Here is a 14,095-nt window from a genome sequence, read left to right as displayed (position 1 = left end):
CTGGCATATAAAGGTGTCTACACTATGTTAAGTGACATCAAAACAGGCTATATGACAGTACGTACAAAATGTTCTTGTAAAAAATGGTTGCATTAAATGAGTTAAGATGTGTAAAGCATAAATCGTAAAGAATAATGCCTGACACATGGTAAGCATGCAATAACTGTTAGTTCATAGCTGCTTCTGCTGTTATAATATCTTATATACTGACCCTGCTTGGGAAAAGTTCTCCTTAACATCCTCTCCTTCTTAACCCCATCTTTCCTTAATTTCCTAAATATTTACTTTTCCTATACTCCACCAAAAAGCTTTGAGGTTCCATTAATTCTTTCCTTGGAGGGAAATTTAAAACAAATTTTAAAAGTGATACAACTATACTTTTAAATTCTCTCTATAAAGTTCTTGATCATAATGTAAATAGTTATATATGGGCCCTAGAACAAAGAGCAAGATTCAACTATACTAATATTTGGGATATGTTAAAATAAAATGTTTTGAAATTATTATTATGAAATTAAAATAAGACTTTAAGGTATTTAAAGGAAATGTACCATCCAAATCTAGGATATTGTGTTTTTATATGCACAACTGTTGTTTACTGTTACAGTGTTATATTCTGACCCTATATCATTCACATTTCCCATCCTGTGAACCAAGGAAGGGCTCGTGCACATCTGAATGCAGCTGGTCCCAGGTAAAATGTCAAAGGAGACAAAGTCTCTCCTTAATAGGTCTGCCTTCCTACATGATGCCAGGCTTTTTTCCTTCTTTCCTCCCCGCCTCAACCCCTGCCAGCAGCTGCCCAACCATTTCCTTTCTGATTTGGGGACCCAGAGCCTCTTCTTGCCACTCTCATCAAAACATCCTCTCAGGAAAAGATCTAATAAACTTTTTATACTGAAAAAAATAACCGACAGGCTTACTGTGCTGTATCTCTCAGAAGTATCTGCAATTTGAACAAGGGATAAAGAACTTTGGTTAAAGAAATGAAATTCCAATTGTGAAATTCAAGCTTACATCATTAATGAAAATGAGATTTGGAAGAAACAAGAGCTTCCTAAAATTATTGAAGTTGTTGCCTATCTGACTACCTGACTAACTTAAAATCTGTATCATTAAAGACTTATTTTTTGAGCCATGCTGCTAAAAGTTGGACTATTAGAATGAAATGTCAGTTTTACTATCTTCAATATAAATGTAAATGTATGGTGGCATACAACAAACAAGCCTACCATAAGACCACTAAAAACTTATATGGAAATCCTTCTGTAAAATTTGCCAAATAATTAAATCTTAAGGTTCTTTTTAACCGAGGAGAGAGGGGGATGAGAGAGAAGATGGAGGGATGGGAGAAAAGGAAGGAGGAGATGAGTGCCCTGTGCAATGTCACACCACTAAGTGGAGAGCCCGAGTTTGTGCTAACCCAGAGGATGGAAGCGCAGAGACCATGTTTCCAATGATTATGACAGACTCTTCTCCTTTCTGATACACTGTTATGTCACAGATCTCAGAGGGTTTATGCTTTCAAAACTTCCTATTTTACTGAAAATATACCATTGATGTTACTTTTTCTTTAAAAACATGAAAAACATTAAATGAAAAACCACACTTACCTGAAGGTAATATACGCCCTTTTCTTGAGCATACATCATTAGAAAACAATAATCTAGGTTTTGCTTTGTTCTCCATCTGAAATAAAAATTTTCAAAAATAAGTCAGGAATCAGACTCAAATTTAACAAAATAAGATAAGATGTATAATATTTTATAATATATATTATATATACGCAATATATATTTTATACACACATGATGTATATGTATGATATATATACAGATATATGATATAGATAGATACACATACATGATATACCCACCTAAGAGAGAATGAAAGAGAATTCACTTTTCTCTAATGAAGCCTTTATCAAAATGTATTCCCTCAAAACACTAATCCTCAAGACGTCCTGAAGGAAAAAGAAGTCTAAGGTCAAGTAAGTTTGGGAAGCACATATATTCTCTTTCTGGTTACATATTAGTATATTAGAGGCACTGAAATATCCAGCAGTAAACATATTTGTTGAAAAAAGTTTTTAATCTAATATTTACCAAACTTCCTTGACCACAGGCCCTTTTTTCAGTAACATCTTAATGGAACTAGGGCTTCGAGAATTACACTTTGGGGAATCACTGCTCTGGTGCTTAGGACTATGTTTTGCATACAGGCAGAGATTAACAAATATGTACTAAATGCTTAAAAACCCCAAATATCATATTAAAATTGACAATATTAAGTCCTTTCAGCGAATTCTTGGTAGCCTACAGAAACACACTGACAGTTTATCATAGGGATAAACTGGCAACTGATGTTGAACAAGAGAAGTGGTTCCAAAAGCCAGGTTAAAAAATCACAATAAAATCGAAGCTTTGAATCATACTAAGTAAACTTCTCCAGAATATACCTCACAACCTGTTCTGAATTTAATGAGATTATCCAGAATTTTTTACCAAATTCAACCCAAAACATTTTTTAAATAAAAACATATTTATTGAGAGGCAATTAACGAACTGTGTGAACATATCTGTCTCTGGGACAAATTAACAACTCAAGAAATACAATAAATCTCTTCCCCAAATACTATTTTTTTCCTCTTTTCCGGTTATAGAAAATCCAAAACTAATACCAATATCTCTTAAATTATTTTGTTTTTAACAACAACACAATGAAAGTTAAGTCCTCTAATTTTAGAGATCCAGAGATGAATAAATCCAATTGACTAATTACACTACTGCAATATAATTTTGCAGAACAGTATTACTGTTTTTATTACTTTTATTGAACCAATTCTCATTTATGTTGCATGCAGACATCAGACTTCTATCTGGACTAAGTTTTGTGTTATACTGAATATACTCTTAAGAAAAGTTCTAACATCAGAGAGCAGCACAGTTACAAAAGTTGTTAAGTTTACCAAATTCAACCTGTCATCTGAGACTCCGTAAAATTTCCAATAAAATAACCAAAAGTTGTTAGCTCTCACTAATTAGCTCAATCCTGAAATGTATTAACCTTCGATAAACAAGAACTACATTTATTATCTATTACACTTACAAGGGTGGGGGATTTTAAACAACACAACCTCACCTTACTCTTTCTTTAGAGTCTCCAAACGTCTCCTTTAAGTTTGTCAGGTCAGGGTAATAGCTCTCAGGAGGTGATATTACTTCCACCAAGCCAGAACTGATTTCTTTAGAAAACCTATCATGAGAAAGGTTAGCTGAGTTATTTAAGTTCTGTGGGACTTTATTTATCTTAATGCTCAACTTACTGTGTTTAACATAATACACATCAGTAAGATATACTTTTATGGTCATAGTGTGTTCAGTAAGGTAGCTCATCACTGATTTTATTTGTCAGAAAATACAGGTTTTTCCAATAGCACAAGGTTTCTTTAAAAATAATGCCTAAAAAACAGTGTAAAATGGCACTATCCTTCGAGTAGCATAGAAATCCCAGGCCAACAGTAGGTATTACATTCCCAAATAGTATCAGAATTTTAAAAAATCAAATCAAGGGGTCACAGAAAATAGAGACATGAAGAAAAACAAACTAATACATGTGTGTGTACTTATATACATATATTCATGCAAAAGTCAAAGTTCTTCAATTTTCAGGAAGGTTTATTTGTGGGTTATAGACTATATGTCATTGTAAACTGGTGTTTCTCAACTGGGCGTGACCTTTTCACCTGAGGGTACACTGAGTAGTGTCTGGAGACATCTGACCATCATAAGTGGGGGCAGTGCTACTGACATCTAGTGGGCACACACCAGGGATGCTGCGTACACAGCCTACAAAGCATAGGACAGTCCTCACAATAAAGAGTTATCTAGCCCAAAATGTCACTAGTGCCAAGGTTCAGAAACTCTGTTCTAAAGTTTTTTTAATCAGTCTTTACTGACTCAAATGTAATTTCTTTCACATTTGCATTCTCCCTTATTTCATTTTTGCAAACCTCCACAAGATGTTCGTGCGACAACCTGCCTTCACACAAATGTTCTTAGTGATGAACTGCACTTTTTTCTGGGCTTGGTTTTCCTACACACTGAGGAAAAAGGGAATCAGGAGAATTACTGCATCAGCCCCACAGACCTGCCCACGTAGGAGCGATAATGATTGCCCTGTTCCTATATTTAAGGAGTCTATGCTAAACAGTGCTTATAGAAAAGGCTGCCAAGAAATTGAGCACTTGAAGGAAAATCTAACAAATGCACAATTTAATCCTGAACCATGCATATATTTTTAAAATCCTTGTTTTAGCTTTCTTGCCATCCTCCTCATGGCTGGGAATCTTTTTTTTTCCTTTTTGGTGAGGACGATTGTCCCTGAGCTAATATCTGTTGCCAATCTTCCTCTCCCCCCCCACCCCCTAAAAGCCCCAGTACATAGTTGTACAGCCTAGTTGTAAGTCTTTCTAGTTTTTCTATGTGGGATGCTGCGACAGCATGGCTTGACGAGTGGTGCGTAGGTCACCCCAGGATCTGAACCAGCGAACCTTGGGCCACCAAAGTGGAGCACACGAACTTGACCACTCAGCCATGGGGCTGGCCCCCTTGTTTTAGCTTTTTGATAGACAAAGATAGAGCCACATTATTTTAAATCCAGACTCGGCAAATAATTGTTATTTCTCTTTTAGTTTTCTTTGTAAGGAGAAGATATATCTTTTGGGGGCAAAAACAGATACAATTCAATGAAGAAACCCATATCAAGACTAATTTTTATGACATCACTATTAAAACTATGAAGGCAATATTAACTAATGCTACCCGAAACTTACTAAGCTTTCCATCTGTTACCTACAATGTGCCTTGCTCACAGTAAATTGTTACACAATCTTTGCAGAATAGAATAAAAGATTTAAACATAGTTTAGCCTTGAGGTTTGAAAGTGCTATGCAACTATCTGCCCTGACAGCAGAAATTTTTTTTCTTGTAAACAGAGAGTGAAGGATTTAAGTAATCTCATATGTCTCTCTATATCCACTGTCTCCAGGATTAAACACTGTTATGTGATGGTGCTACCTACATATGACATTCAAGTCTTTTCTTAATGAAATACACAAATTTATCCCATCAGATAACTGGATATATATGCATTCACTTTATGACAATGTAAAAGACCAATGATAGGTGGCCCTATCTGTGAACTCCACAGAGAAATGAACTATAAAAGAAGGCATTTTCTTTTGGCAAAATGCCAAAAGACAATAGTAACTAAAATATTTTCATTTCCATAATTAAGAAGAACTTACTCTTTCTCCAGGTTGGCTACAACACTGTGTACATAATCAGTATCTGTCTGGGAAATAAAAAAAACATTGTATCTACATTCATGCTTTTATATTTTTATTTAATTTTTAATACTGAACTCAAAATTAAATACATGATTAAAACATTCACTGAAAACATCACATTAAATTTTGAGACAATTTATGGGATGTACATTTCTGTATTTTTGCTGTACTAATATATATCATTGAGTACTTACTAAGGCAATAAGCAGATTTGCAAGTTTTTATTATTTTCAGTTGTCTATGTTCAATTCAATAGAAAAACTTGAGCACAAAAACTATTTCTACTTCCTCTGAAACATCCAAACTCTAATTCATGAATAAATAACAGATACAGAATGCCACAGGGAAAGATTTTTCCACTTGGAAATCATATAACCTAGGTTCAAGATTTGCCTCTGTAGCTACTGGCCTGTACAATCTAAAATAGGTCACTGCTCTGAGACTCAGTTTCCCATCCTATTTTTTTAAACAAGGTGGGAAAAAATAATACCTCAGAGCCTATGACATTAAATGACAAAACCATGTAATAAAAAGCTCTGTTATTATTCTATATTATTATTATTAGGCTGATAATGAGAACCCATGTCCAGAGCATTTTAACCACAGTTAGAAATAAACGTTGATCAGACTTCTGTACTTTTAAATTATACACAAGTGAAGATCAAATACTCCCTTTCAATTTTAAATACAATGACAGTTTATATCAAAATGCTCAATTGTTAAATGGAATCAATACATCAAATACGATCCATATTATAAAGACTGCCAAAACACTTAATACTTGAGGAAAACAAAGATAAAAAAGATAAAGCTTAAGCAAAATAAGTCAGAGGGAGGAAGTCAAATGCTGTATGATCTCACTCATAAGTAGAAGATAAAAATAATGACAAACAGTCACACAGAGACAGAGATTGGATTGGTGGTTACCAGAGGGGAAGAGAGGTGGGAAGAGGGCGAAAGGGGTGATTAGGCACATATGTGGTGATGGACTGTAATTAGTCTTTGAGTGGTGAACATGATGTAATCTACACAGGAATCGAAATATAATAACGTACACCTGAAATTTATATGTTATAAATCAATGTTACCACAATTTAAAAAAAGATAAAGCTTAAAAGCTGAGAAGATAAAACTTAACCCCAAAATTACAGAACTATTGAATTAGAAAAGTTGTTTTATAAGAGGTTTTCTGGAAAAGTATTTTAACTTTAATTTATGTTAATTGAAAGTAATTTCTACTTTTATTATTAAATTTAAAAGGCTTAGGAGTGAGACACCTTATTAAGACCACATCCTTCAAACTCTTAACAAAGAAGCATGGAGATACAACTGGCACACAACTCAAAACCCTCTACTTCCCCTACATAAACCCAAACGTTAGTGATCTCTTTCTAAATAAATTGCTATCCACAAGTTTAACCAATGAGTATCTTACCACTCACCAGGCTACAGTTTTGGAGAATATGATCAAGCCTGGTTTATATTATATAAACTTCAATGAGTTTAGCAACAACCTGAAATTCAATTTGATAAACATTTATTGAGGGCTAGCGATGTGCCTATCCAAGGAAACAGGAATACAAAGATGACCAAGACCAGCTCCCTATCCCCAGAAGGCTGTCCAAGAGGGGGGCCAGGAAGAAGCAGTTTATGTGAACGTAGATTACATAATCTGTAATAAAATTTATAAAACACAAGTGATCCATATCTAATACCACATATAATTCTTATGTTAAATGCTAACTGACATGACTAGCAAAGGATTCGCTTAAATGACTGGAATTGGTGTCACTCATACAACAGAATCAATCCTTTCTGGTATCTGCTAAGGGGATTGTTCTGGGACTCCTCTGAAGAAAGTTAAACGTGTAAAACTGGCCTTTCACAATCTTTGAGATTTCAAGCGTAATCTTTCAGTACTTGACAGAATGGGTAAACAGAAAATGAGTAAGGATAGAGAAGACTTGAACAATGTTATCAACTCAACGATATAAAGTCATAAGAGGTTATTTAGAAGGTAACCATCAGTGGGGGTGGCTACCATCTTTATTTTTATGGCCTCTTTCCAGAGACTACCTATGGGCTGTCTGGCTAATTCAACCTCTCTGTCTCATCAGGACTCGTCCAGGACAGCAGTGTGATCTAAGCTTTTCTGCTCAGCATCCCATTGATCATGTGTTCCCAATTTGTACATACATACTATATTTACAAATTACATGTGTACTATTGATAGCATATTATACACCCTAAAATAGATCAAAAGTAGAAAATTTTACAGTATCATATACTTCAGCGTATTATCTTAAACACACGCCATGTGTGGGCAGACAAAGCTCTAACATACCGATTAACTTACAATATTCCTTTTTAGTGTTTTATTTTTGTAGATTTAAATAGAAATACATATCAGATTTAGGCTTAAATGTCAAGTCTTCAGAGAGACTTTCTCTGACTATCCTATTTAAAAAGTCACCTCTGGGGGCCAGCCCTGGTGGCCTAGTGCTTAAGTTCAGTGTGCTCCGCTCCAGTGGCCCAGGTTCAGTCCTCAGGTGTGGACCTACACTGCTGGTTGGCGGCCATGCTGTGGTGGCAGCCCACATACAAAACAGAGGAAGATTTGCCACAGACGTTAGCTCAGTGTGCATCTTCCTTGGAGGGGAGGAGGGGGAGTCACCACTGTTTTTCTTTTTTATTGCATACTATTTTCATAGCACTTACTAAATATTCAGTTATTTATATCCATATTTTATATTCACTATTTTGGTTTTTTATGGACTGCATTTTACATTAGTTTTAAATTTCACAAGGGAGAGATCTTGTCTATTTTATTTATTAATCTATACTCAGAGCTTGACAATATGGACATTATATATATATATATATATATCTCCCAGCTTACAGTGTAGGCACCAAGTAAATATTTGTGGAATGAAATGACTAGAAAGAAGATAGTAAATGTACGTATAAGAGATATTTTTTAAAACCAATGTTTAACTTCCTTCAAGTTATTTGAAATTTAGTCCTTTTAATTTTATGTTCTCTTTTGATCTGGTGCTTAAAATTCCTTCTTTTCATCTGGGTAACTGTTTTACAGCAGCCTCAAGTCTCTGACATTTGCAACATTTATCTTTCATAGGAGTTTGCCTCAAACTTTCTGCTTTACTCTTTGGACCATTAGAAATAAATTTCTATTATCTATTTTAAAAAGTATTTTTTCGCTGAGATTTCTTTCACATATTTTGTCTTTGCAGTATTATAGAACACAAAAGAATATTCAAAAGTGACATGTTATTTCATGTGTTGACTGATTTTAATTAAACATTTCCCTGAAATCAACTAACTTTGTTGCAGTTTCCTGACTGCCATGACATTTCACAAAGATGTATTTCTTTTCAAATGGGACGTCAGAAATCATTAATTTATAATAAGAAGATTGGAATTTACTATTATCATTTCAATTAATTTATACACTACTGGTAAAACTGATTCTTAAGTATACATGTGGATGAATTGTTTATGTGTATATGGGTATATGTTGGTAAATTGTTGTCAATATTAGTGGCTTATTTGAATCCACTTTTATGCTTCTTAAACTTTCCTTATATATCCCTAAGAGAAGCTACATGACTTTGTACTCTCACAGTTCCGTATGCACAATGTGAAATGCTTAATTTTTACATTTAACTTTTTTCTCTCTCTTAGTTTGTGTGTGATTCACATAACATACAATTCACCTATCTAAAGTCAGAGTTGTGCAGCCATCATCTCATTCAATTTTAGATCATTTTCATCATTCCCAAAAGAAACTCTGCACCCCTTAGCCATCAGCCGTTAATATGTCTTTGCCCCCAGCCCTAGGCAACCGCTAATCTACTTTCTGTCTCTATAGAATTTTATATTTTCAACATTTTATATAACTGCAAACATATAATATGTGGTCCTTTGTGACTGGCTTCTTTCACTGAGCATAATGTCTTCAAGGTTCATCTATGTTGCAGTATGTATCAATAATATCTCTTAGTTTTAATATAAAAATATTTAATTTTACTTAACCATGACGAACACTCGATTCTCTGGGGAAAAAATGCTCTTTCTTCTTCTGCTATGTATGCTCACTTTCCTTCCCACCTATCCCAAGCACAACGTTCACACACCCCTAGAATATACATACCCCAGTTTTAGATTCACAGACACATTCTCAGAATGGGACAATATTACCTTTTAAAAAGTCTCCACATGCCTTTAAAAAAGATTTCAGGAAAAAGTACTCTCATAACTTAAAGCAAGCAAGCCCCAAGATCTCAGAGACTGCCTGACTTAATTGCCAACATTCAAGAGTCGGGGAGAGGCAGGTAGAGGCCATAGGTCTAATAAACCACTCTGATTAACCATCCCCTGGCAAACCCATACTCCCTTTCCTATTTACTCTGATTTATTCTCCACAGTACTCACTACCATCTAACATATTACATATTTGTTTTTTATCTGTCTTTCTCTATAATGTAAGTTTCATGGGCAGAAGCTTTATTTTATTCAAGGATATGCCTAGCACTTACCACTATTTCAGTAAAATTTGTTCAATTATAAGGAAATTTTACAGGATATTGTATATATACAATTTCTTCCCAATCGGTATTTGTATGATTTATAACCAATGTATAAGGAAACACCTAAAATCTAGCTGCTAAAAAATTACAGATGAAAAATACTACTGATGCACCAATACAGTAATCTGTGATTTAAAATCAAGAATAGAAATAACTATCAACTAGACAGATAATCAGCAAGTCTATAGAAGACTTGAACACCACTATCAACCAATCAGGCCTAACAGGCATCTACAAAACACGACTCTCGACAACAGCAGAATGCACACTTTTTAAGCACACACAGAACTTTGTCCAGGATAGACCATATGCTAGTCCAGGAACAAGTATTGATAAATTTAAAAGGTCAGAAATCACACAAAATCTGTTCTCTGACTACAATGGAGTTGAGTTAGAAATCAAACAGAAGGAAATTTGAAAAATCTACAAAAAGGTAAAAACTACAACATATTTCTAAATAAACCATGGGTGAAAGAATTACAAGGGGGTTTAGAAAGTATTGTGATCTGAATGAAAATAAAAACTTGACATATCAAAATTTATGGGATACAGCTAAAGTGGTGCTTAGAGGTAAATTTATAGCTTTAAATTACATACCTTAGAAAAGAAGCTCTCCAAGCAATAATCTAAACATTCACCTTAAAAATCTATAAAAAGAAGAGTTAACCAAACTAAAAGTGAGCAGAAGGAAGGAAATAATAAAGAGTAAAAATTAATGAAACAGAAAATAGAGAAATGATAGAGTCAATAAAACTAAAAGTGTGTTCTTTGAAAAGATCAAAGAACACCATCGACTGAATAGCATCACAGGGAGTTTTTCTGCTTGACCCAATGACCAGCACACTAGAGCTTAAAAGATCTAACAGGTCTCAGAGGGAGAGGAAACAAGGAAGGGAAAAGAAAAGGAAATAGGAGGGGAGAGTGGGAAGAATAAAGATAGGAGACTGCTGTTTAGTGCAACAAACTTCATAGAATTACTGGACTCTGTAGCCATGTGTGTGCATAACTAAAAAATATTTTTTTGAAAAGAAAAAAAAATTCCTGTGTAATGTTAGACTACAAGGTAAGGCACAATCTATTGTCTAGTGGATTTTTAAAATATTTTTAATCTCCTCCAGTATCTTCCTCATTTTAGTTTTACTTTTGCATTCTATTATTTTGCCTTTATTCAAAAAAGATGACTAACAGGTAATTATTAGAGCTTGAGAAAACATAAATACAGAGGGCTACTGTTTCTGAGGCTATTGTACTCCTCAGATGCTTTGGGTGGAAAAAAGTTCCAAAGCATTCAGGTAACTAAATCCTGGCTGAAAGCACACTAAACTATCTGACTAGAAAAGACTAAACCACTTATACAGAGTTCACCTCAGAATACAGCATTGATATTAAACAGAATTACCAATGAGAAAAAGATACAAAACCTGAAAACTCCGTTTTTGGTAAAACCAATATTAATAAGCAAATTCTCAAGCTCAAAAGGAATTCAGTTTGGTTCCCATAACCGGAGGTAATGTGAAGAATTGCACAGACTAGCTATATTTGCAGGAAACAGCTGGACTCTGTGGCAGCTATGAAGACATAGTCTTTGATTAAAAAACCAACTAGTCTGGAATACTCTCTATCCCCTCCTTCCTCTGTAAACCAGTGGCCTAAGGGAAAAAAGCCATTTCCTGCAATGATGATTCATAAAAAAGGCAAAAGCACAGCAACTATACAAAAATATATGAAAAAGGGAGAAATTCAGCAAAACCTATGAACCAAAACAAAATATCAGAAAGATATATTAGTACATCAACTATATATGTATCAAAACAATGAAAAATTGTGACCAAATATTTCCCTATTAATTTTAAAGAAAAAAAAACACCAAATTGAAGCAGCTGCCACTATGAAGCAATACCAGATATTAGAAATCATTATAATGATTCTAAAATGTATATGGAAATACAAGGACCTAAAATATCTAAAGCAATCTTGAAAATAAAATTGGAGAACTTAATCCTATTGACTTCAACACTTAATTCAAAGCTATAATAATCAAGATAGTGAGGTATTTGCATAAGGATCAACCCTATTATAGATCAATAGAACAGAATAGAAAAAAGATCCACACTTACATGGTCTCTGCATTTTCAACAAAAGCATCAAAGTAATTCAATGGGGAAACATGTTTTCAATAACTGGTACTGGAATAAATGGATATCCATATGAAAAACAATGAACTTTACACTATCTCACACCACAACAAAAATTAACTCAAGACAGAACATAGACCTAATTTAAAGTTAAAACATAAAGTTTTCAGAGGAGAAAATCTTAAAGATTTTGGGGTGAGCAAGGGTTTCTTATTTCCTAGGTCATGGAGAGCAATAATTATAAAAGAAAATATTGATAAATTAGACTTCATCAAAATTAAAAACTTCTGCTCACCCAGAAAATGTGAAAAAAATAAACAGACTTGCACAGGTGGAGAGAAAATATTCACAAAACACATACTTGACAAAGGAATAGTATCCAGCATACACAAAGAACTCTGATAACTGAAAACAATGACCACCTAATTTTTGAACGTGGGCAAGAGATTTGAAGACACTTCATGAAAGGAGCTACACCAATAAAATGGATTAATGATGGATAAAGGATGGATAGGTAAATAGAGATGTGATAAATGAAAATACTAAAACCTTAATAGTAGAATCTAGGTGGTATGTATACAGGTGTTTACTGTAAAACTCTTTCAACATTGTTGTATGTCTTAAAATTTTCACAATAAAGCAATAATCATTCAAAAGTTCTTTCATGAAACGAAGACAATCTATATACCTAAAGAACACATTATGAGCCAGGGAAAAATGACCCACAATGGTTTAAATCAAAACATATTATAGCAAAATTACTAGGCTTTAAAGACAGAAAAAGAATCATTTGGGCAACCAGGCAAAATGTGAATTCCTTAAAGCAAGAGGTGAGAAACATGAAAGGTCATCTGGCTAGCTTCAGCAACAGCACCACCAAACACACAAAAAAGAAAATGTGACTGAAGGTTTTAATACCCAAGCAAAGTATAAAGGCAGAAGATAACATTTTTGACTATACAGGACCTCAAGGAAAATTGTTCACATGGACCTTTCTTGAGGAAATTAAAAAATAAATTCTAATCAATAGGTTTAAATAGGTGAGCAATTTAGAAAGCACTTTATGTTCATTTATGATTAAGCAAGTAAGTAGATATACTGTGTATCATAAGAGCCAAGTTTCTCACTGTTGTAGAAAAAAGTTAAAACTAAGGAATGGATGAGGCTAGAATGAACAATGTGGTACTTGACTAAAATCAAAGGTATCACTATAAACTCATGATTTTTAATATATACAGATAAATGCACATAGGACTTACACAGGTGTACATATGTGTGTATGCATGTGTATATATGCATACATGTATTTCCTAGCTCTGTCCACTGAAAGGGCCAAAAGCAAAGATCCCCCAGGAGCAATGAGCACATCTAGAACCCAGGTCTTAAGTTTCTAGTACTATTCTCCAATAAAAGGAAGCAGGCTCCTTGGGGCATGGCTGATTTCATGGCTGGGGCAGGGAAAATACAAGCCTAGAACATCTTACACTGCTAGAAAACAAAGAAAAATGATGGGGGCATATTGAAAGGACAGAGTGGCCAACTTCAAAGAGCTCCCAATGGCCAAATTTGGGGTAATTTGAGCAAAAAAGTAAAAAAATTATGGTAATATCCACAACTCCACAATAATATAAATAACTGACAAAATAAATAAAGTTAGGGAAAAGGATAGCTCTTCCTTATAGTAGAATCCCAATTAATAAACGTAGAAGGAACTAGAAAACTATATTCAGCAAACACCACAATAATAATTGCTGCACACAAGAATCATCAAAGATGTTAAGTTAGTTGGCAAAAAGTTATGAGAAACAGGATATTTCCACGATCTCAGAGTATCACTCCACAAGACAGCTACTAAGTACATATGGAAAAAGAATATATTTACAGTGGAGAAACCTAGCAGACACTATGTTAATCAAGATATGAAAGCTAACATTGCTAGTAATGAGATATATCAACACCATCTTAATATAAAGGCTCTGGAAAAGACCACATCACTTCTATGG

At 34.1% G+C, this 14,095-nt stretch overlaps 1 protein-coding gene across 4 annotated transcripts in view; it reads right to left on the bottom strand.

The window, feature by feature from the left end:
• Positions 1-14,095, bottom strand: part of MGAT4A (alpha-1,3-mannosyl-glycoprotein 4-beta-N-acetylglucosaminyltransferase A) — a 116,106-nt gene that overhangs the window by 33,501 nt on the left and 68,510 nt on the right. For all 4 annotated transcript variants that reach the window (XM_070511683.1, XM_070511685.1, XM_070511686.1 and 1 more), the window contains exons 6-8: positions 5,309-5,355; positions 3,142-3,255; positions 1,614-1,689 (exon numbers count right to left, since the gene is read on the bottom strand). In XM_070511683.1, coding sequence (XP_070367784.1) covers positions 1,614-1,689; positions 3,142-3,255; positions 5,309-5,355 — 237 coding nt within the window. The remainder of the gene's footprint in view (positions 1-1,613; positions 1,690-3,141; positions 3,256-5,308; positions 5,356-14,095) is intronic.

Source organism: Equus asinus, chromosome 6 (assembly GCF_041296235.1).
Source record: "Equus asinus isolate D_3611 breed Donkey chromosome 6, EquAss-T2T_v2, whole genome shotgun sequence".
NCBI lineage: Eukaryota > Metazoa > Chordata > Mammalia > Perissodactyla > Equidae > Equus > Equus asinus.
Note: the sequence above shows the minus strand (reverse complement) of the source record. Positions and strands in the feature narration are given on the sequence as shown.